Source organism: Terrapene carolina, unplaced genomic scaffold, assembly GCF_002925995.2.
Source record: "Terrapene carolina triunguis isolate 2854851 unplaced genomic scaffold, T_m_triunguis-2.0 Scaffold66, whole genome shotgun sequence".
Lineage (NCBI taxonomy): Eukaryota > Metazoa > Chordata > Testudines > Emydidae > Terrapene > Terrapene triunguis.
The window spans coordinates 19,945,899-19,970,714 of NW_020664417.1; the positions used below are offsets into that span (position 1 = coordinate 19,945,899).

Sequence of the window (24,816 nt, forward strand, 5' to 3'; positions counted from 1 at the left end):
ACTTTGATTTTATCCATAAGCACCTCCCAGGAGCCTTTTGACATTAAAACCATATTCAAAAAATACATTCACAGATCCTTTAGCCTGCTCCCATTATGTAGCCAAGATGAAATAACTGGAGTGCTAAAGATCAAAGATTCACTCCCCACAGTTCTAAACCTCATCTTTCTCTACCTAATGGCCTGAAAAAATAGATGGGATTTGTGATCTGTCTTAAGTGTTAACCAATTCAGATTGTTTGGCAGAGGAGCGTATTCCAGAAGTGCATGCCTCTCCAAAGGAATGCCCTTCCAGCAGCCCCCTTCCCTATCCAGCGTGGACTGCAACTCAAGTGCTTCTGGCAGTTTTCAGATGACTAGTATAGGTGATAGCAGCAAAGTTGGCCTTTAGATGATACAATTGCAAGGGCCTGGCCAGACAGATTGTAGCAAAAGCAATTTTGATCTGTTCATATTTTACTTCACACAGATGTATAGATTATGCAAGGTGCAAAGCAGTGGAGAATCAAGATTTCTGAATTTAACTTCCTGTTTATTTCATTCCTAGGAAGCTGGGAGTGACCTAGGTTTCTCCTTTGTAATTTCCCTGAATTATTACCTTGCTTTTTTCCCTTGTTGAACCTTTTCTGCCCTGGGTTCTAATATATATTATTCTGGATAGCCATCTGTCTTGGATGATTTAGACACAACAAATCCTGCATCTTTAACAGGGGGTTAGACTAAATGACCCTTGCGGTCCCTTCTAACCCTATGTCTCTCTAATTCTATGTTTAGTTATTGTTCCCCCCCACCCCTATTTTTTAATTATTTCAACTGGGATGGAAGTTATTTTATGGTGGAGTGACCCTCCCACTTACCTTCCTTCTAAAAATCTGAAACTGATTTTTAAAAAATTTCAGTACCACCCTTGTTCGTTGTCTTAAACAATTGCTACAGTAAATTTGATAGCTACTGCTCTAGGATGTCACCTGGATTAGCTGGGTTTTTTTCCTAACAATTCCTTTACTATACTACAAGTAAATGTCCCAGTCTAAGTTGCTGTGCTCCAGTCCCAAGATGTTTAAAAGCTACTGATAAAATTAGATAGGAAATTCCAGATTATAATCCATTCCTTATGGATTGTTCACTGTCCTTTTTTTTTCTGGAAGACATTCACAAGAGTTTAACATCAGCTATTTTAAGTCATTCATTTCATCCTCTGATTTATTAAAAGCTATACATTCTTAGTACTTTTCCTTAAACCCCAACCCTGACTATCGTTAACTCATTTTGCAGTCTCTCTCTTCTGAAAACTAAAGATACGATTGTAACTATTACCTCCTGTTCATGTTTCTCAGAGGATTTTCTTTCAGCATCAGGTGTTGTAGTTTCACAGAGAAGCACTCAACTTCCATTTTATTTTTTCAGAAAAACTTAACACTTCCTCCAATTTATTAATATGCTGAATTCAAGTAGCTCATGGTCACAACCTCCAATCTTCCATCTTTTCCTAATCAGATCCTTTGTATTCATTATGATTATCAAAAAATAAATAAAGAACAGATTATCTGGAGTCCCTACTTCTGGATCAGAAAACTGTCTTCCGTGTAACCTCTTTCATGCCTGTTGAGTTGTATTTGTCACCATTTGTTAAGGATTACAGATGCTCCCCAATTTACGCAATCATTCCTTTCTGGAAAGCCTTGCATTTACCTTAATCCTATTGTTATCCTGGCACACTGAAGGCTGCATTTTGGTGGTGGATGACAATGGGCTTAATTTGTAGATGAGGAATGAAATGATAGGGTGAAATAACAGAAATACAGTATCACTGAACTAACACGAGACAGAGGCTGTGAAGCGCAAAGCCTTCCCTTGTAGGAGATGTTACTGCTGTATTCCTCCGCACACTGTACTACAGTACTTTGCGTTCCCGTACGCTACGCAATATTTTCCGCAACTTGGAAATTTTATTTATGCCTTATGGAACTTTTTGCATAAGGTCGAATTTACGTAAGTCGGGTCTTGCGTAACCCAGGGAGCGTCTGTATTAAAATCCTCCTTGAGCAGAGCACCATATTCAGTGACATAGTTTCTGAGGTTTTGGCTCAGTAACTTGTTTCTTACTCTCCTCCCTCTAAGAAGTTAAGATCTATTTAAGGCCATGAAAAAAAAAATTAAGGCAGTATTAGCACTGGGTCACAAAAATAGGACAACTACCACATAGCTACTGAACTCTGAGTACAGTTGGAAGAAAAACTTTTTTCTTTCCTACATCTTTTAAAAAATATACTAAATGTAAAATATCTGCTTACAACAAATGAACATATATGATCAGCAAATTTTGACTTCAGCATAAAATTGAACTTGAAGGATTGCAGAGAATGAAAAATACACTGATGGAAGTTTGTGACTTAAAGCTTCTCTAGACAGAGCAGCAATGTTCTCTATGGCGGGGGGGAGAGGGGGTGATTGCTGAAGTGCAATAATATAGCATATTAATTTGGTCAATGTAGACCATGCTGGTGCTCACTAAATGTACTGACAGCACTATATTAAAGCACACTACAGATTCTTTGTGTAGCCAATGCTGGTGCGCACTAGACCAATCAATATGCAGCTTGTTAGAAATCTCAGTCCCATAGGGCATGTAGACAAGCCCTCAATAGTAGGATTGATGCCAACAGCACTAAGGATATAAAAGGTTAAACGGTTAACCAGTAAGCATTAGGCTTACCATTAACCACTCTTAACTGTTAATGCTGGCTGCCCCATGCTGGCCAGAGGGGCCCTAGTGCCAGGCCGGCAGGAGGGGGCCCAGCCCCCGCCAAGCTAGGCCAGCTGGAGCATCAGTTAACGGTTAACCAATATAATTTTAATTGTTTAACCATTAACTTTTTAGACTATTTACATCCCTAAACAGCACTGCTTTGCTGAAATCTGGTAAACACTAGGGAACTCTTCTTTAAAAAAAAAAAATTCAGTTAGCAATATAGAGACCCTTCATGTAGACAAGCTTACAGGGGCTGCAGCCTTCAGCTGCAGGAGCCTTGTTTAGAATATGGCTACTGAAGTTGCCAATACTGGTGTAGAAAATCTCCTTGATATGCCTATTTTTAAAGTTTTTTGAATAGGTAGGACTAGAAGTCCAAAGCAGTCTCCTTCATAGTTTTCTGACTGTTTCACTTACTCTTGCCTGTTTTTCGGCATTAGCAGGAGTACTTGAGAGACCCCGCACCTTCACTCTTAATTTGCTAGGCTATGGGTGAAAGTCTGCAGGAGCAGCTCAGCACTACTCCACTTCTGGTGCACATCTGCTCAAGACTGGAATCACTTGGCTAGCAGTGTCCACTGAGGTCATGCATGCACCCTATCATCATGCTACTGCACCAAGGGTGGGCAAACTACGGCCCTTGGATCATTGGAAGCCGCACCATGCAGCTCAGCCCAGTTCCGGCATTCCTGCCAGGGTGCTGGGTGGGGAGGCCGCACCACGCCGCTCGGCCCTGCTCCGGTGCGCCACTTAAAATGTGGGCTGGCTTAAAACGCTCCAGGTGGGGGGCTGCCCCACACGGCTCGGCCCCCTTCCGGTGCTCCAGCCGAGGCACCGGGTGCGGGGGCCGCACCACACGACTCGGCCCTGCTTTGGCGCTGCACCATGTGGCTCGGCCCCTCCCTGTGCTTTGAGAGGTGGAATCAATTCTAAGTCTTGGAGCAGTGGAAGAGGTTCCTTTACAGTACAGAGGGAAGGGGGTTTATTCCAATTATTTTCTAATTCAGAAGAAAAAATGGGTATGATGGTGCCTGATTATGGACTTGAAGGAAGGTCAGTGCCTTCTATCATGGTCCTTGGATAGACTACCTTGCTAAGACCCCTTTACCAGTTCCATCAAGGGACAAGCTCTTGCCTCCACTTCTCTTTGAAATGCAGCCCCACGGTCGAACCAGTCCCTGGCTGGGTCCTTGGACTGCATCCCTCTGGTAGCCAGCCATCATATCTAGCAGGTACCCAATGGACTTGTCACCTGCAAGAGTTCTCCTTTGGGAATCTGTGGACAGTGAGAATATGCAGCAACACAGAAGCCAAAATGGGATGGTGGTGACTTGGCCAGACTTTTCTTCCACACACCAAGGAGAGCCTTGAACAGTGTTGACAGCCCTTTATGCTGACACTATTGGCACAGGTGAAGATCAAACTATAATTGTATCCTTCTCTTGCAAAGGAGGAAAGAAGAAATCAAGGCAGACTAAGCACTGCAACTTAATCTGTCCATAAAAACTCATTGTACCAGACTCCCTTGCTCTCTGCCAAAGCCAGGCTATTCAGACAGTAGAATTCAGATTTACCTTTAATAAAAGCAGTTTTTTATTGTGCATGTGCCACACAGTGTGCATAGGCTGCTATTTGTATGGAATGGCTCAGAGCTTGAAGAACTATATTTGGAGCTCTTTCTTTAAGGTCCACAGTCTGTTTAGAGTAGGAAACAAAGAAATAGTGACAATAGATTTTGTTTTAGAATCTTAAGATGGAAAAAACTGCCTCCTTAATACCACTTCATGTAACTTAAAATAATTGTCACAAAGAAGGTGTGGGATTGAAGGGAGGATCTAATTGTTTCACAATATTGCATTCTATGTATGTAGATATTTATACAGTGTTTACTGCTAAGGTATCTGAGTACCTTACACAAACAAAAAATTGTGAGCATCCCTGCAACAAAAATTACAGCTTCCTCTGCAGCTTGTACAAAGGAAAATTGGAGAAATAATCAATTCAGTTAACAATGAAGCTTCCTGCTGCTAAGCAAGACATGACTTCACTATAACAGTTCAAAATGTCCTTGCACAATGGCTTGTAGTTCATCAATAGGGCCTCTTAAAACAAACAAACAAAATTTAATAATAAAAAACCCTCTTGGGTCAAAACATAAAACCTAGATTTTATGCTCATCTTCTATTAAACATCTCAAATGCTGAGCCATTCGGCTAGCGTGCATAGATAATTATATTTAAGCCAAAATAATTTTCTTTGATTTGAACATATGAACCAGTTTCCAAGTGACTACTCTTCACTGCTTTACTGTGATGCTGACATTGCTTTTATAGTGCTGAATGTTGAGAACAAGTTCATCTCCAAGCTGAACTTGGATCGGTTTGTCAAGAACAACTGCAGCTTGTTTCCAGTGGGAGGAATCACTTGACGTATCCAAATAAATATCTTCATCTAGATGTATATGATACCAAAATGGAATGGCAGTGACGTGGCCAGACTTAGAAACTTGCACCTAAAAATGAAAAGGGGATGTTTAAGGAAGTAGAACTCTAATTTTTCACTGATTTTATTTGTATTATGGCAGTGTCTAGATTACCAAGAAAATCAAATACAGTGGTTCAAACTGTTCAAATCTACTTCAAAGTGGCCTGCATTGAAATAGCTTTTGTACTGAATTTTTCAACTATAGTAATGAGGAATTGAAGAAGAAGAAAAAAAAAGTGTGCGCTCAACTTACCTTTACTTCTCTATTGGAGCTGTTCAAATAGGGATTCATGAGATCTAGTCTTAGCAGTTCTGCTGGCTTGCTTAAGGGCACACATGGTAATGTGGCGAGATCCAAAAACACACGAACAGGCACCTGAGGAGGAATGTACCAGGCTTTCAGGCTTAACTATTATACAACAGCAACTTTCAATTTATGAATTATTGCACTGTTTCTTAAAGGAACTGAACTGCTAAAATAACTATCACTTCTAATCCTTTTTTAAATCTGGTCCTTGTGACACAAGTTGCATAAGGAAACAGTCTCCTACCAAAGCTGTTTTTCTGAACACTGAAGTGTTGGAAGTCATAACTTTTACTGCTCTCCATATCAGATCACAAATCACTTCTGCCCTACCTGAAGCATGTGTCTTGACTGCTATTATAGTAAATTTACATCAGTATCTATGCACAGAATTTAGGTTATAAAATATACTGAAGAAATTAATCCAACATCATTAATACTTCCAGCACTGCTTTTTCTTAAATTCCTTATATTGTGATTGTGGCCCTCAGTTGGGCATTTATGGGTTTTGAGAGCTATGCTTGATATTGAAGCATGTCGTTAACTTCCTACCTTGAACTGGTTGATAAAAGGTGCTATATTAAACCCAAGTGTGGGTTCAGTCCCTTGAACTGCACTTTCAAGTACTAAGGATTGCGATTCTACAAGCATCCCATACATCACCACATATTGTGGGAATATCTTTCCTCCAGAGTGAAGCAAACACCTATAAAGAGAGAGAGAAATGTTTATTGCCAAAATGTGTTCTCCTGCTAGTAAGAAACTAAACCAGGGGTGGGCAAATTTTTTGGCCTGAGGGCTACATCGGGGAATAGAAATTGTATGGCAGGCCATGAATGCTCGCAAAATTGGGGTTGGGGTGCGAGAGGGGGTGAGGGCTCTGGGGTGTAGGAGGGTGCTCTGGGCTGGGAGGGGTTTGGAGGATGGGAGGGGGATCAGGGCTGTGGCAGAGGGTTGGGGTGTGGGAAGAGGCTCAGGGGTTCAGGCGCCGAGCGCTTACCTCAAGTGGCTCCTGGAAGCAGTGGCATGTCCCTTCTCCAGCTCCTAGGCATGGAGCGACCCGCAAACCTCAGAGCGGGGCCATGCCGTGGCTTCCAGGAGCCGCGTGGTGCAGCCCCCAACCCGGCACCCCGGCTGGAGCACTGAAGCGGGGCTGAGCCATGTGGTGCAGCCCCCAACCCAGCACGAGCGGGGCCGCGCCATGTGGTGCGGCTCCCGACTGGGCGTCCCAGCAGGAGCTCGCGGGCTGGCTTAAAATGGCCAATGGGCCAGATCCAGCCCACAGGCTGTAGTTTGCCCACCCCTGAACTAAACTGACTGCATTAAGGTCTTGATTCAGGATGGGCACTTAAGTTCCACTGAAGTCAGAAGTGTTTAAGTGCTTCCCCGAATAGGGGCCTAACAGCTATTCAGATCACTCCCAATCTAAAATATCTTGTCAAATTCTGCACTGTATTATACCAGGATTCATTTTCTTTGAAGGCTGGTTGACATTAGTTTGTCTTTGACTTGGGGAACTCAAAATATTAAATACCCCATGAAGAACAGTGACAGGTCAGGTGGAAGAGCACTGGAGACAGGCCATTCTATGATAGTGCAAGCCCTACCCTTCCGGGCCAGTGCCCTGCCAGAAGCTGGGACTGGATGACCAGATCACTTGATAATTGATCTGTTCTATTCATTCTCTCTGAAGCATCTGGCATCAGCCACGGTTGGAAGTCAGGATACTAGGTTAGATGGATCACTGTTCTGATCTGGCGTGGCCATTCTTATGTAGAATGTAGTTATCTCATTAAGATGGTGTAATAGGCTGTTTAGGCTTTAAATACAAGGTCTGGTTTATTTACAACACTGACTCCTTAGACAATACTGAAGGATTGTGAAAAAATGGCAACCGAAGCTGTTAATAAAACTGGAAGCCAGAGGGTGCTGGGAAAGAGATCACTAGGGCACTGTTCAGGAGAGTGGGATCCCGCTTGAGAGTCAATCCCTTGTGCAGAATGAAAATGGCAGGAATTCAGTTAATCCATGATGTGCCCAGGGTAGTGCTAATTAGATAAAATCACCCAGATGTGGGATGCCAGCAGTGTTTTAAATATTTAACTAAATCATTCTCAATACACACAAGAACAAAGTTAACAGTATTCTTGTGCTAAACTCAGAGGCTTCTTCAGTTCCCTGACACAGACTGCTGAGCTGTCAAGAGCAGCAGCAAGTAGGTATTTAAGTCTGCATTGACTTTCTGTGTTCTCGTTGTTTTCTAGCAGAGGTCTCTTTACAAAGGCACTAACAGAGACAACAAATGGCAAAAATAGAGACAGACTTACTTCTTAGCCACATGTTCACAGTCTCTGACAACTGATGTGAATGTAGATATGACACAATCAGAACCAACTTCCCCAAAAGGGCTGACACAGCAAAATCACACCCCCTTGGCTATTATTATCCTGACCTCACTAAAAGTCTGGATGAATAGATGAAAATGTGACACACACACCCACACCACCCCAATAAAAACCCTCTAAAACTGAAGATTCATCCTTTCTTTAATATTCTTCCCAGTTTGTTTTTGCCCTTCTTGCTATTTTCTATTATTTTGTCTTGTATTTTCTTCATTTTTCTCTTGCTTTGTGTTACCTTTTTGTTTGTTAGCTATTCCTTTTTCTCTATCTCTGTTCTAGCTCACGTGTATCTGTCCCTGACAGATTTCAGTCTGTTCCACAGCAGCTTGAAATGTACAAGATTCTGAGCTTGTTCTATCACTCACATCTCTTAAAATTTCATGCTGCTTCAGCTTTTATCAGGACAATGGTTGTTTAGATTTCTGGTATGCTAAGCATAAGATTTTCCCTAGGGTGTTTTTTTTAAATCACATAAATTATTTAATTTTTATAGAAATTTATCACTAACTAGAATCATAGACTTTAAGGTCAGAATGGACCATTATGATAGTCTAGTCTGACCTCCTGCACAACGCAGGCCACAGAATCTCACCCACCCACTCCTGTATCAACCCCCTAACCTATCTCTGAGCTACTGAAGTCCTCAAATCGTGGTTTAAAGACTTCAAGGTGCAGAGAATCCTCCAGCAAGTGACCCTTGCCCCACGCTGCAGAGGAAGGTGAAAAACCCCCAGGGCCTCTGCCAATCTGTCCTGGAGGAAAATTCCTTCCCAACCCTAAATATGGCGATCAGCTAAACCCTGAGCACGTGAGCAAGACTCACCAGCCAGACACCCAGGAAGGAATTCTCTGTAGTAACTCAGATCCCACCCCATCTAACATCCCATCACAGGCCATTGGGCATATTTACCGCTAATAGTCAAAGATCAATTAATTGCCAAAATTAGGCTATCCCATCATACCATCCCCTTCATAAACTTATCAAGCTTAGATATGACTTTTGCCCCCACTTCTCCCCCTAGAAGGCTGTTCCAGAACTTCACTCCTCTCATGGTTAGAAACCTTCATCTAATTTCAAGTCTAAACTTCCTGATGGCCAGTTTATATCCATTTGTTCTTGTGTCCACATTGGTACTGAGCTTAAATAATTCCTCTCTCTCCTTTGGTCAGACAGGTTGAAGCTTGGAATTACTAGGGAGGTTCTCTCTCACCTTCATTAGATTTATAAATGTCATACAGTACCTGGATATTGCTGCCTTTTCCATCACCTCCTGCTGGATTAAACCTGAAGTCTCTATGACGTCCAGAATTATAATACTCCACAGTTTGTCTGATTTGGGTCTCTGTAACACCACACTCTCATCCTCTAAGTGGCTGAGCCAAAACTCCAATGTTTCTTTAGGGAAATGGTTGGCTTCTGAAATTATGTTAAGGGCTATTTGATGCTGCTCTTTTTCAACAGAACTGTAAGCTTTAACTGGCCCAAGTTTGCCAGCAATTATTGGCAGAATCGAAAAGCCCTCGGACACATCTAATACATACAAAGGGTCATGAGTTGTATATGAGGAATTCTTGTTTTGACTCTTTTCAAAGTTCATCTCTCTATCATGACCATCAACATCCATTGACAGAGATTCTCTCGTTGGGATCAAGGATGACAACACTTTGCCAATGGCAGCATTAAAGCATTCATGGTATGGCACATTGTTTAGAAGTGCAATTTCAGTGGATTCAAGCATGCATTCCTGCCCCATGCCATCCGATGTGCTAGTAGTCTGAAGACTAGCCAAAGCACTACATAGTTCAGCCTCATTGCCCGAAGCCAGTGTGTTCTCCCTTTCAATGTCCATCCCATACTCTGAAGTCAAAACAGAAATCTTCTGGATCCTCAAGTAGCAATCTTCGCAGCATACTTCCATCATCACAGTGTCTCCAGGTTTCACAGAATAATCTTATCAAAAAAGTACAAAAAGGTACATTAATAACGTTCAGAAATTATAAGGGAGTGTCCATACAAATGCCTGATCTGTGGTTTTAGGAAGCAAAACCCTACATTAGAGCCATTTTCCATTTACTATTAGGAAACTACTGACATAGCAGAAGGAGGAGAGAAGAGGGACAGTGATGGGTGGGGAACGGCTAAGTTAATAATGAAGTAAGGATTCCAAGGAATGCTCAGGGAGACTGAGGAAGAGAAATAAGGACTCTGCTACGGTTAGTGACGCATCGTCCTCTTTCCCTAATATGTTCCCTTATCTCTGAAGCAAATTGATAGCATCCTTTTAAGACTAGTTACTATCAAATAAACAAAATATAAAAAAGTTAATAGTATTGCCATGGAAAATCCACATACCAGGAAGGCCCTGCACAGGGTAGACTGCTTGTTCCCAGCAAGTTTCCTCACTGGGACTTGTAGATAGACTGTGCTCATCATCAAGCTGTAGTACAAACCAGACCACAATAGCATCCAGCACGCCTCCTTGAGTGACAGGTATGCTGATCTTGCAAGGCTTCCTAGTTGCCAGGCTTTTCAATTCCTGACCAAGATGGTAAAAAGAGAAATAAAACTTGAGTACCTCTTTCTCCAAGAGCGATGGCTGACTAACGTTGAGAATGGAATGCATGTCAGATTCCTTTTTACTGTTGGGAATGTAAGTTTAGAGCCTATTTTTAGAATTAACCCCAGAAGCAGTTAATTTTATTTCTGAATTTCATACTTTGATGTGTAACCCTGCTCCCAACTGCTAGTGTGTCAATAGTTTTTGTTTGTTTTTAAAAAGAGAATATGTTTGAATGACACTATTTGAGAACCAACAGTGGGCATGCGGGGGTGGGGAACAAGTGAGTTGCCAGTGTATGCAGAGACAACTCCATTGCCAACAGATTGCTGGTGGCAAAAAGCTGCACAGTCATGAGTATTCACTTGTTCCAAATAAATGAAAATGAATACATTTGTTTTCACCTGCTGTGTATTATATCTATACCTCTTCACACAGTAAGGCTGGAATCTGCTTTATTTGAAGATCTAGGTAATAAATTGTTTAGAGAGTTTCACATTATTTCTAGGATCTTATAAAATGTATTCTGTGAGATTAAACACATATATATAGGCACAAGTTGAGGAAAACATGTACAAGATTAAGCATTTGACAAGACACTAATTGTTTATCAGAGAAGCCAGAACTGGAAAAGACATTAGAGGTTGTTGCAGCATAGTTCCCTGTAATATATTCAAGTGCTTTGCTTTACTTCATATGTTGACCTTAGATGTCAGATAACGTGAACAGGGAAAGTTACCAATACAGAACATAGCAATTCCCAACCAATCAGTAGCCAAGAATGATTTTTATCTATATAACAATTTATTTTAAGCTTTGGCTCACCACTTTGGTGCAAACTCCTCTCCATGGGTCAACAAACCAGAAACACACATGCACCAGCATCAAAATGTATCACCCTTTCAGTCTGCATGGCCATCACTGGCATTCCAAGACAGACATTCCAACTCAGCTCTATTTTGTGCATATGTAACCCACACACCTTCTGGATGTGCTATTCTGTCCCATCTCGTGGCACCGAGACCACTTAAAGAAAGTTAAAATGAGTCTGCTCTACAGCCTTAGCTACCAGTCAGTTGGCTTTTAGCTCATGTGATAGAGGCTCATGCATTAAGCTCCAGAGGTCCCCGGTTCGATTCTGCCCGCTGATGCCGGGGTCTGTCGGCATTATACATACACACAAAATAAACCTATTTGCATTGTCAAAACATAGATGTACAAAATGGTTTCCATAGGGGAAAAAAAAAAGTCATTAGTTGTTTGAATGGTGACTTATCCCACTCTCCACTGCAAACATCTATGAGCAGCTCATTGTTAAGTGGTAATGTTTTGACTTTAAATATAAAATCTTTCCTGTGTCATCCTCAACAATTCAAATGCACTCCTATAATTTTAGTTGAAATCTGATCAGTCACAACTCATTTATATATTGCAATTCTAGTGGTAAAAATTAGCCAATAGGTCCAAGGGCATATGGACAAACATGGAACACCACATTTAATAAATTTACTTAGGGTATGTCTTTACTGCAGAGTTCCTCAGGGTCTTTCTTGGATGTTGTCCCCATCTCTACTTCTGTTCACACACAAAACCCCCTCACCCAAGTTAACTGATGCTTTCAACCCAGACTAGCTGGCCTTACTAGGGCTACAGCCAAGAGCTCAGGTGCCACTTTCACTCAAACTGGTAACCTGTCCACTTTGCAGTGAGAATGCAGCTAAATCACTTGAGCGCTGACAGTCCTCCAACAGCTTTCTTACAATTCCCTCCCAGAAGGACAGATAAGTTCTTCTATAATTCACTGGGAAAGAATCCTGCAGCACAAGGAACCATGAGATATACCCCCAGAAGTCCTAATGATGCATACGGGTGAGTGCAGCCCCAGTGAGCACACATTAACTCAGGTACGGCTTTGCAGTGTGGCTATTCACACCCAGCATAGGCTAACTTGGGTGCTCACACTCAGATAACTATCACCCACCCAAACTGCAATGAATAAATACCCTTAGAGACAAGCCAGATTTTTGGCTTTGCATCAGCTGCTCTACAGGTTGTTTGTTTGTTTTTCTTTTCGGATATAAGACAGTGAAGAAATCATTACCTCCAGATTGTTGAAATCCACTGTCATGGCTTGAAAGGGTTCTGTCAGTGGCATATAACCCCCAGGAACTCTACTGAGTTTTTCTGTGGTGTAAGGTTCAATAGTTTCCTCTGAGTTCACAGAAGCACGTGTTGGACTACAGAACTCCACCGTTTCTGCCAAATGCACACAGGCAACTTCTTGTATTCCCACCCTAGGAGGGGAGCAGGGAGGAAGAAAACCACAAACAAGCCTAAATTAGACAAATCAAAGCTATACACAATCCTTCCCCTTGAACACTGAACATATTGAGTGCGTAGTGTGATAACAGTCATTGTTGGTAGTTGTTCCTGGAATATTAAACGTACATCTCTTTCAGTAGTTAAATACAGACCTAAAAGTTAATCAGTACCAGCTCAGTCACTCAACCACACAGAAATTCTGTTCATACTTTGCACAGCTGCTTAAGTTGGTGGTCTCATTTAACTATATACACGCACGCACACACATACTTGTGTTAAGTGAATGGAAAATAAAAAATATTCCCCTTTTGTTTAAACTGATCACATTTCTTTTCCTAAATCTGTCAAATGTGAGCTCCAAATCCTGTCAAAGTATAAACACACCTGTGATGTCTGCGTATCTCTTTGCATTCCACTGCCATCCCAAATACAATAGCACCTGCAGGAATAACTTGACCATAGTCTTCAGTGCCAATGTCTTGATTTTTAGGCTGTGAAAATGTAAATAAATAAGATGGCACAATGAGATGAAGACCTATTTCTACTGGTACTGCTGAGTTTAAGTTTGTTATTTCTCTGTGTCATTCATTATTATCTCAAAAACTTTAATAAATATTCTCAAGGCTAATGATGTTTTAATTTTTTTTTTAATTGCAGTCAATTCAATTTTTTGTGCAAATGCAATGAATTAAATTATGCCCCTTTTCTTGGAAAAACAGCCAATTGTATATTATATATAATGAAGGACGAAAACTCTAGAAGCTGTTGTTATTTTCCCAATTTTTTCATTTCTCACAGCATTTCAAATGCTCCTTTGATACTGTTGCAGCCACAGCTACCTTTTTTTTGCATACACTTTCATCACAAAAAAATGATGGCATATTAAAGGGTCACTCACTAAGAGATAGTATTTTTGTTTTTTCCTAATGTATCTGCCTGAAGAATATCCCATTTTAAGTTCCAGGCTTAACTGTAAAGTAATATTTTTCCAAAACTCCTTATTTCTCAATAATGCCAATCTGTATTAAATATGAATTCTCAACTGATAGTTTCTAATAAGTCATGCTCCCCAATGTGATTTTATGAGTCTATCCCCTGCTTATCTTGCTTACTTCCCAGTAATTAATTTGATAGCTTCAATATGTGTTTTAAAAATACTTTACTTTTACCACCTATCTTTCAGCATTCGTTGTTTCTCTTGTATCAACTGCATACTTTTTCTCAAATATCTCTTTTCCATACTTATCTTGTTCTAGTCAAGTCTTTGTATTTTAGATGTAGGTTAGCTCTCTCTTTATTGTCTTTTTTCTCTCTTCACTGTCTCAACATAAACAAGCTGCTGATCAATATATATAAACTCACTGAATGACAACATAGACATGGCAGAAAGAGTGAATCGAAAGAAGGAACCTCATAAATGGTTCTTATGTTTTAGTACATCTAAAACTACCCTCTCATGGAGCTACACATAAGCTTTCAATTATTTACACACCAGTTGTGTGTGACAGCTCATTGTATTTTCTTGTGTAATTTTAAACCCTGTATTTGATCCTAACTTGAAGGAATACAAGTTAGCTAAAAACAAGCAAAATGAATAGATCAAACTATTCCTGTTTTATAACACTAGAGGTCATCAATTTCAGTCTAATACAGCAGATAAAAAACCCTTCATCTAGATGGTGATTTTAAGGTAATCTTTTTCTTTGGGAGGGAAACATAAAAGAAGAAACTAGATCCTGTAACTTTTCACAGACTGCATCCCATTATTTCATGAGACCTAAATAGAAGTTTGTCAGACACAGGTAATAGAAAGTAGAGGTGGGTTTGTGTTTTTTGTTTTTGGTGCGGGGGAGGGGAGTTACATTTACATAGTCTGAAAGGCAAGATGCATCTAGCAACTTCCAGCTTTTCAAATTAATCACCAAGGAATTATTAAATATAAAATAAGGGTGAACTGGAAGATTTAACAGATTGGTAACAGAATGCCCTCTAGTGTTAGAAGCAGATGTATACTAGTTTTTATTAATTACATATGAGGTGATTTTGGTTTCAATCACAGTGAACCCTTTCTTTCTAGGCTGCTGTTTCAAATCCAGCCTAGATCTCTACTGACTGCATGGCCTTCTGACAGCTGTTTTGTGTCTTAATATTAAATGAATAGGTTTCAGTCTGGTTTGCAGTAGACAGGTGTCCACAACACAAAAGTCATCATAATCGGCACCACTGATAGACACAGATGTCAAGGACTGAAGAGCCATAAAGACTGAACTACCCTCCCTACACTGCACCTGCCAGGTTAGTGTTGAAAAACATTGATAAGTCAGCGTCATTCACACGGCATTGTCACTGCTTGTCTACTGACATATAACAGATACGATACAGTACTTTTGCCAACAAGGCTGTAAAATTTCACTTTCACAAGCATTAATGTAACTCAAATTTAAAAATAAAGCATCAATTGTCTAAGCATTAGGAAGAGTGCAACATTCATAATAAGGATGTGTTATGTATGTATGTCTCAATGTGGTTCTGATTTATGAGTGTCTGAATATATCACCTACCTTTGGTTGTAAAAGCAAATGCTCCCAAGCATGTATCAAACTCTCCACAATCCCTTCTCCAAACAAACCTGCATCTACCGTTTCTGTGACAACCAGGGAAACCCTATGAAAAATTGTTTTTAAGAAAAGGTAGTTACAGTTATGAGATGGTAATGGGCATTACAAATTTCTGCTAGAAGTCACACCTTTTAAAGTAAAATACAAATGTAAACTGAATCTAGAGGCAGCAAATGTTGATAAAAAGCTGTGCTATTAAAGTATTAATTAATGTAAGTGAAAAGCAAAACACATCCAGCAGAGGGACATATTTTAAGTTGTTGTTATAACAAGTTTATAAACACTGAGCAACAATTTACCATGAAACTTTCCAGACAATGCTTATGAATCATTAGGTATGAGAAGAACCTAAGACAAACATAAAAATAAACAGGATCTTTCAAACAGACTTGAAATATGGCAGACCATATCCCAGAACACATGCTTACATGTAAAATAAATTAAACAGTGATTAGCACTTGAAGGAGATTTCATAAAATTTTTGCTCTATCATCAGTTTGTTATAAGCATGCAAACAGTGCAATTTTATAGTTATACTTTAAATACAACTTCTAAACAGGACATGAAAAAGATTAGTGGCCACATATTACCTTTAAATTAGTAATTTAATTTGCGACTAAAAACTAAGGCACCCATATTAATCTTGGATTAATCTTAAATCTCAATATTACCAACAGCAGCAAGGCTGAAATGATGAATACGCTTCAGTAAAATAGTGCTGAGTCTACACCAGCAACCCTTAACAGATTTCTGCTATTTAAACTTACAGCTCCCCAGAAGCATCCCAGTTGAAAACAAGTCTTAACCAGATGTGCTGAAAACTAAAATGCTTGGTCAAACTGTGGTTTGCCAACTCCAACAGCTTTCTGGGATGCTGAGTGGACTCAGTAGCCTAATCAACAAAGTTTTTTAAATACATTATAATTTGGTTAAAGCGACACTACTATTTAACCCAGAACCACCATACAAAAGGACATACTAGCAATAAAGATGAGAGGACAACTGTAGAGCAAATAAATAAATACACCTTTCAAGACAAAAACAGAAAATAAAGCTAAAACATACTGATGCTACATGAATACATTTAAGTGTGAATAAAAACAAGATGAAATTACCAACATTAGAAATTTTATAAACTGAACAAAAAGATGCTGATGCCCTTTTCTGAAAGCTACCAGAGAACCTGAACTTGCTAAGGATGAAATCATTGTGCCAGCTGCCAGCAACCAGTGTGAGGTGCTCCGCAGAGGAATGTGAGGTGGGAGAAATGTGTCAGAACTAGAATCCACTTGGAGCAGTTGTAACATGGCCCTGCAGATAATTACTTCAGCCCAGTGTCTAAAGCAGCCCTCTGTGCTGCTTAAACTTCTCCAACCTCGGGGTGGAGGATCTGCAAAAGGGCAATTCCCACCAACCTCCTAGAGGCCACCAAGTAAGAAATGTCCACCTCATGTGCAGATCCCCTTACATCTTGTCTCACTCCTGAATACAACAGATTTCCTTTGAGTAACGAAGTTAAAATCCTTTGTTTATGGCATCTAGACCTACCACAGAAATCAGCGAGATCTTCCAAACTTGACATTATAATTAATTGCAGAATTAAGTACAAGATATCCCGGAGCAAATTACACATGTAAACATATTTGGTAATTAGAAAATATGGCTAAAAAGTTATTAAACATGTGGGAAAAAAAACAATTTGTATTTAAGCATGGTAAACTTGAAAGTTTTCTTAAGTATAAAAGTCTCTCAAAATAAACAAAGATGTCAGACTTTTAGGATGCAAGTCCACCAATGATTTGTGTCCAATGGCAATCCAATGGCTAGAATCTAAAGTTAGACAAATTCCGATCAGAAATAAGGCCTAAATTTTTAAGTGAGGATAATTAACAATTGGAACAACTTACCAAGAGTTGTGGTGGATTCTCAATCACTTGCTAATTTTAAACCAAGATTGGATTTTTTTTTTTTTTTTTAAGATATTCTCTAGTTCAAAAGGAATTATATTGGAGAATTTCTATGGCCTGTGTTATACAGGAAGTCAGACTGGATGATCACAGTGGTCCCTTCTGGCTTTGGAATCCATTAATCACATTAAGATTACTCCAGCAGTGAAGTATATATATTTTGAAAAACACCAACTGAATAATCATTTTGAAGATACAAGGCTAAATTTTTAAAATGCAAATTACTCTGAAGTCTTTGGTTTAACCTGGTATGGTAATTAATCTTTTCAGTATCAGTGGGTAGCCGTGTTACTCTGTATCTACAAAAACAACAAGGAGTCTGGTGGCACCTTAAAGACTAACAGATTTATTTGGGCATAAGCTTTCGTGAAAGCTTATGCCCAAATAAATCTGTTAGTCTTTAAGGTGCCACCAAACTCCTTGTTGTTTTTATCTTTTCAGTGCACCTAAACAAAATATGTGATAGATTTTAAACTTAGTAGACAACCTTTTGAACATATGAACCTTTTGAAATCATAGATATTCATCTCATATTTATACTGGACTGGGTTCCAGCTTTTCCTTTTGCTTTATCCCCCTAAACTTATTTTTAGGATCAAGCCATTAGAAAGCAATCCAAAGAGGTGAAGAGTATCCATTAAAGTCAACAGATGTAGCACATTGCAGGATCTAGAATTAGCTTTTTTTCCTCTTGACTTAGTTAAGCTTTTGTAAAATCTCTAGGACAATAATTTCTTGGAATTGTGGACTCGAAACACCTACTGTACGTAGATGTTTATAGTGGAACTAATCTGAAAGATAATGTAAAATTATTCTCCTGGAACCTTTATGATGTAAGAACCTTACAGTCATTAAATAATGGTCTGGCATCGTTGCAAATGAATGGACCTAGAGAGCTAACCAGACTTACCAGTCCTGACAGCACACACGAAAGCTACTGCCAAAAAATTTCCAAGAACAGGAGGAGGAAGACCCCTGACTGACAACCAGACACTGACCTAGCTGACTGTATTATTGTTCTATTTTTTCCCTCTTTTTGTCTCCTTTCAGGTTTGTCTGTCCAAATGCTTTACCTGGTAGGTAAATGGTTTGAATGAATGAAGTTCACTCCAATGAACAGTGAAACATTACTTGCAATATAGTTAAATACGGCCTTCTATGACAGAGAAATATTAATCTAACAGACAAATGTTGTGGGAATTTTTAAGTATCATCTCAATAGACAATTATTTTCTGTTTTCTAGTGAGTATGTTACATTGTGCAGTTCTTCTCCACTTTCATGAACAAAACTGAAATAAGAAGATATCACAGTAGGCTATTTTAAGCTACCTTTCAGGTATGTGCTTTGGAATTTCTATATCAAGAGACTTCATATGCAGAAGTGTGATCTCTCCTTCCATGTTATTTGCTGCAACCACATCACAAGCAAGTTCATACATGGTCTTCGACAACTCACAGGCATAGACACAAGGTGCTCCAGCTTTCTTGGCAAACATACTGCAAAATAACAGAAATACCATAGGAATTAGTTTATTCGTGTCAAAATTTCAATTAGAAATTATTTTAGGTAAGAAAAGTCTGAATTTTTTTTAAAGTATATTTACATTTACTGTAGCATTTATTTCATATTCTTAAGAATACCAGTACCTGATATCAGTACTAATGCAAACTATAGCACTTGGGTGGATATCAGATTTCCCCAGTATACACTGTATTATCAGCAGTACAGTTTGTCCAAATCTACTACAAAGATAATATGTATGACATAAAGGCAGTAATTCATACACTATAAGACCAGAGCGACCACTGTGATCATCTAGTCTGACCTCATGTATAAGGGCCACAGGACTTCCCTGAACTAATTCCTGTTTGAACTAGAGCATATCTTTTAGGAAAAACATCCAGTCTTGATTTAAAAATTGCCAGTGATGGAGAATCCACCACTGTCCTTGATAAGATGTTTCATTGGTTATTTATGCTCACTGTTAAAAATTTGCAACTTATTTCCGGTTTGAATTTGTCTAGCTTCAGCTTCCAGCCATTGGATCTTGCTATACCTTTATGTGTTACATAGAAGAGCCCATTATCAACTTTTTCTTCCTCACATAGGTACTTATGTACTGTGACCAAATCACTCCTTAACCATCTCTCTCTCTGTTAGACTTCAGGAGCCCAATCTGTTTAGTTTATAACTACAAGGTATGTTTTCCAATTCAACATTGTGACTGAATGAACATGTATTAAATCAGCATGTGGATACCAGACATACCATTAGTGACACAGTTCTAGGTACTCACTTCACAATAACAACTCTAGTTGTGTCTTTCCTTCCTTAAGCTTTGTTTTAATAATATATGAAAATTAATTTTCAGTTTTTTCAAAGGATAATTTAAATGTACATGACAATGACTGCTAAAAAGCAAGTATATTTATATTAATATAGTTTACGTTAAACATGCATTTATGACAAACCTCAGTATTCCCGTTCCTGCTCCAATATCTAGAACAGCTCTGCAACCAGAGCGGACCACCTTCTCAATCGCTTTCTGGTAAATCAGATTCCTGTTGGTGTCATTAAGCATGATAAAGTGCCAACGTTCTACCAGCCAGTTTGCAACACGGTAAAAATTCTCCTTTGCATCAGCAAAGTCAGGGTTTAGCTTCAGTGCTTTGTGGAAATATCCAGCTGCTTCATCTCTAAAGCCCATTCTAATAGTAAAAATGACAAAAAAATAATAAGCAGGAAGTATACAGTTGGCTGCCAGATATCTGAAACTTGAAGATGTTAGGGGAAAAAAACACCACATTTTTAGACATTCATTACTGAATTGTTAAGTACTGTTGTTTTTAATAACTGTTATAGTCACAATTTGAAAGCTACTTTATTTTCCTTTAAGGGCTATGTCGTCACATGAGAGAGAGAGGGGGTACACCTTGGGCAAACGATCAAAAAAAAAGTGAGCTCTAACTAATTTAAGAGTGTTGAAAATAAGAATTTTTCATTTACAAGACTGTTTCAGAGAAAGATCCCTTTCCTCTAAATATACTACTTTATAAAACAATGTTTTCACTAGAAAACCAAGCAATGTACTTGGCTAAAATTGAGTTATGAAGCACTACTGCACAAAGTCCCTATGTTTTCACATTTTAAGGATATAAACTTAAGTTCTTTAACCAGTGCTATGGTGGGTCTGTGTCAAAAAGGATGAAGTTATCTTATAAAGTAAGATTTATAGTACCACCCTCAGTGATTTAAAATGCAAAAATACATAAAATATATCATTTATTGTATTCTGCTTCTACCTCTCCATTTCATCCATGACTTTGCCGCAGTAAAACAATTGGCATCTTATAAAGATTATTTGCACAATAAAAACAGCAACAGTGAATCAGAAATGCAAGCCAGAATGGAGCCACGTCAAATCTCCAAAAACCAAAGCAAAGTAAGATTTTACCCAATCCAGGTGTAATGTATGACATCACAGCTCATATCAAATTGTCACAGCTTGAGTTACCATGTTTCCATTAGATCACAATTTTAAGAAGATTATAATTACCATAAAATATTGCTCTGGGCTGAAACTCTCAATCCAGGAACAATTAAAAATTGAACATTTTTTAAATTTAAGAAAAACATGCAAGGAAAATATAGTCAGAAGGGTTTTTTTTGCTCTTTATTTTAAAAAAAGAGAATCAGAGCAGACCACTCTAATACAAGTGATCTGGATTTCCAGTTAGGAATTACGGTTTCAAGGCCAAGTCCTATTTGAACACACCACGCTGGCAGGAACTTGAAGCACTGTGGGGGCAGCATGTGCAGCACCTTTTAGGACCTGCGCAGGGAAGGGAAATGCCTTAGATTGTTAAACAAAGACTAAGGCTCAAACCAATCAAGAAGAGGGGACTTACAGGGTATTCATATTCTGAACCAGCCCTCCTTTATCTGAACTGGCTGTAATGTGGGATCTTTAGGAGGAATAGAACAGAGTTAGAGGTAGAGGATCTTCATAACACCTACAGAAACGTGGAACATAACCACTTACAAAAATTAAGTTACCCAAAACTATAATCTTCACAGTGGCTTTCAACCATTCTGGTCTAATTTTTCATTAAATAACTATTGCGTGAGTTGGTAAATGACATTTGAAAGGCAGTATATTTTTCTTATTATTTTTAAAGACCAAATGCATTTCTTAGGATTGAATAGTATGTTTAAGCAGTGGCTACTGTACATATATTTATACTGATTTAACAGTTTTGAAATTCAGTATTACATACTTAACATTGTGCCCATGCTCAAAGATACCCCTATTCAGCAAAGCTGAATCAGATCCTTATATGTTTATTACTAATTAATAAAAAATAATGCATCTAAAAAAAATTGAATATAGATTACTACCAACCTGAAGAGATGTTCCCCCATACTATTACATATTATTTCATCATTAGGAAACAGTTCCAGGGCCTGCTCATAGCAGTTAAATAAATCTTGAATCCGTGCAAGAGAAGCTAGCTCTTCAGCCCATTTGAAGAGGGTAAACTGGAAAGTTTCCTGAAAAGTGACGCAAACATTGCTAAATTAGTAATAGCTTATCAAAAGCAGGGAATTGAAGACACTGGAAACTCAGAGGAGGTAGTATGAAATTAGTCTTGAAATGAACATGAGCACAGTTATTTCCTTAACAGCACATAATGCTGGAAGTGCTAGCTTCTCCAGTGAGGTAGTCTCTTCCTAGTACTCCAGCTACCCTTACCTCTAATCAGCACACAGCTTAACATGTTACAGAGCTGTATGTAGAAAGTTTGCACAGTGCAAGCCAGTTCTAATAACGCCTCATTTTTACAAAACCCTAAATTCACTCAGCTTTTAAGATTAAATGAGTCAAACCCTATCCCTCAAGCACATACAGCTCTGGTTAACCAAATTACAGAGTCATCCATAACACTGCTCTGTTTCTCTTTAATTCTCCTTTCCATTCTTCAAAATAAGTTACATACAAAATAAAAGCAACATGTGTTCATTAGAAAGTTAATAGGGAAAAAAATATAATTGAGATTGAACTCTCTAAAATAATTCAAAAAGCACTCACCCTGACATCATTTTTTAGCTCAGGAGCTAGATTTAGTACCAGGAGATAGTGGGCATATGCAGTTCCAAAATCCTGATCTTCCAGACAATGCTGAGCACTCTGTAAAGATCTGGAAACCAGCTCACGTCTGCCAGCTTCCTGACCACCTCGGTGGCCACGATGAGATTTGGCATTAGAGTTGGGCATTTTGAAGAAAATTAACTGTGCATTTCCATAAACAAAAATAAAACATGTATGTATAAATATCTTCTGTCTGTGTGTTCCACTCTATGCATCTGAAGAAGTGAGCTGTAGCCCACGAAAGCTTATGCTGAAATAAATTTGTTAGTCTCTAAGGTGCCACAAGTACTCCTGTTCTTAAAACAAAAAAAAGATTCTTATCCTAGAGTAATTGTAAGTTGCAAATAAAAGTAACAGGTCAAAATATTTTAAAATTCTAGCATGCAGTGAAGAAGGCCCCCCTGATCCTACAAAGAGTTGAAGATGTGCTTAACTTTACACATTCTGAGTATTTCCACTGTTAAACATGTGTACAAGTCTTTACAAGGCCTAAAACTGCACTACTTTTTCTGCTAAACTTTTGAAACCCTTTTAGCAGGTCTCTGGGGGATCAACTTGTTTTTATAAACTTATATATACACACACAGAATTTCATGCTTAGCTACCCACAAAATTTACAATTAAACTTTTTCAGTAATACAACTGGCGTAATATATACCCAGAGAAAATAGTCTCCATAAAGGGGATACTGAGGCCAATCTACTTTGTACTTAACATCTAAGAGCAACAAATTATGACAACTTTTTCCATAACAATAAAATGTCAGGAATTTGTATATAATCTTATGCCACATTTTGTGAAATAGTGCCCAATTTAATTTTAAATGCTTACTTCCATATATAGGTCCTGGATCTGCCTTCAGGATTTTCAGACTATATCCCAGGACTGAAAGATAATACAGAAAGCAAGTTTCCAATATAGTTACACCAGCAGAGATGTTTTCAAGATATATTACACCACAAGGAAATAACAGTAATCCATATGAAAGTTCATCAACTATTCTGCAGTTATGTAATTCCATCTACCTATGTTACATGAGTATGACACAGACATGACATAGTTATTTGAAGAGATAGATTAACTAAAGAGAAAACAGAACAGTAAGAGAGAAGTTCAGATGATGGATATACTTTAAAATACTAATATAAACATCTGATGATCAGCTCTTTGGTGGGAAAGTATTGTTCCTATGGGAGGAAATGAGTGCCAGACACAGGAAAAGCTGCAACAGAGACATGTTGACATCCATGCACTTTTTGCAGAAGCACTTTCACATGTATCAGGCTGGTGGGATTTCCCTCCTGCCAAACCCTGCGGGAAAACAATTTTCCTTAGTACCTGTTTGTTCTATTTTATGTCTGCTTGACACTTATGCTGCAGGGATCATCCAGCTACTTGTACTGCCTACATTAAATGGGCACAGTGGCCATTTCCTTTTATTTTTGTATTTATTCTTTAAAAATGCCCTGGGTGCAGGGGCATACGAGACAGAGACAGACAGAGATGTACCCTCTCTGTGACAGAATGAGCATATGAGGGGGGTCGAATGTACCCCTCTGTGAAGGAATGAGCGTATACGGGGGAGCAGACGCACTGTGTATATGGGGGGCAGACGCAGACCGATCTGAGGAACTGGTGCCTGCGAGGGGGGAGACGAGCTCCTGTCTGGGAAGCAGCAGCCTGGGGCGGCACTGCTGAGAGCGATCCAGGAGACGGGGCAAGGTGTCGCACACGGCGGTGGGCGGACGGTGGGGAGCGGGAGACGAGGGCTGGTCACCTCAGCGATTCTTCCGGCGGGCCTGGCTGCTTCCGGCTCGGCCCACAGCACAGATCCGGAGCCGACGACAGACGCACCAGCCGCGGGCCGCCATTTTTGCGCCGGGCGGAGACCCTGCCTCGCAGTTACAACCACGGCGTTGGACGCCGGGTCCCCCAGGAGCCCGCACGCAGCGCCGGGCCGTGCGCGTCTCAGCACATCGGTCGCCCACGCGCAGACGTGAACCCCAGAAGCTGCTCCGCGCGCAGCCGCTAACCCGGCCGGCGTGACGTCACCGCCCAACACGACGGGCAGCCTGGAGATTACTGAACATGCTCGGGAGAACTGAGCATGCTCAGTAACATCTAGTGACTCCCCCGCCGGGGTGCGCTCTGCCGTCACGGGGGTGAAGGGGGCAGTCTAAGGGGGGGGGGGCAGAGGTGATCACTGCGCACGGGGCCAGACAGCCGGAGGCAGGGACAGGAGAGGGGCTGAGGAGCAAA

At 39.7% G+C, this 24,816-nt stretch overlaps 1 protein-coding gene across 2 annotated transcripts; it reads right to left on the reverse strand.

Moving 5' to 3' along the window:
- Nucleotides 1–4,516: 4,516 nt before the first annotated feature.
- On the reverse strand, nucleotides 4,517–24,611 carry PRMT9 (protein arginine methyltransferase 9). 2 transcript variants are annotated; one of them, XM_024207612.3, is made up of 15 exons: nucleotides 24,335–24,611; nucleotides 23,389–23,442; nucleotides 22,498–22,698; nucleotides 21,811–21,959; nucleotides 21,317–21,373; nucleotides 19,880–20,116; nucleotides 18,737–18,904; nucleotides 15,383–15,485; nucleotides 13,206–13,312; nucleotides 12,601–12,793; nucleotides 10,295–10,478; nucleotides 9,184–9,892; nucleotides 6,092–6,245; nucleotides 5,489–5,611; nucleotides 4,517–5,263 (listed from the first exon to the last, which is right to left on the reverse strand). In XM_024207612.3, exons 2-15 carry the CDS (start codon nucleotides 23,392–23,394, stop codon nucleotides 5,048–5,050), a joined length of 2,607 nt encoding a protein of 868 aa, XP_024063380.2. In that variant the 5' UTR covers nucleotides 23,395–23,442; nucleotides 24,335–24,611; the 3' UTR covers nucleotides 4,517–5,047. The 2 variants fall into 2 exon arrangements, with proteins under 2 accessions (XP_024063380.2, XP_024063382.2); XM_024207614.3 differs by lacking the exon at nucleotides 21,317–21,373.
- Nucleotides 24,612–24,816: the final 205 nt, after the last annotated feature.

Bases quoted from the DNA above. Each gene is read 5' to 3' on its own strand.
- PRMT9 (XM_024207612.3), bottom strand. The intron at 20,117-21,316 runs GTAAGTCCCCTC...TTTTACTATTAG, and splicing joins GTTCAGAATATGAATACCCT to AATGGGCTTTAGAGATGAAG. The intron at 13,313-15,382 runs GTAGGTGATATA...ACATTTTCACAG, and splicing joins ATTTGCTTTTACAACCAAAG to CCTAAAAATCAAGACATTGG.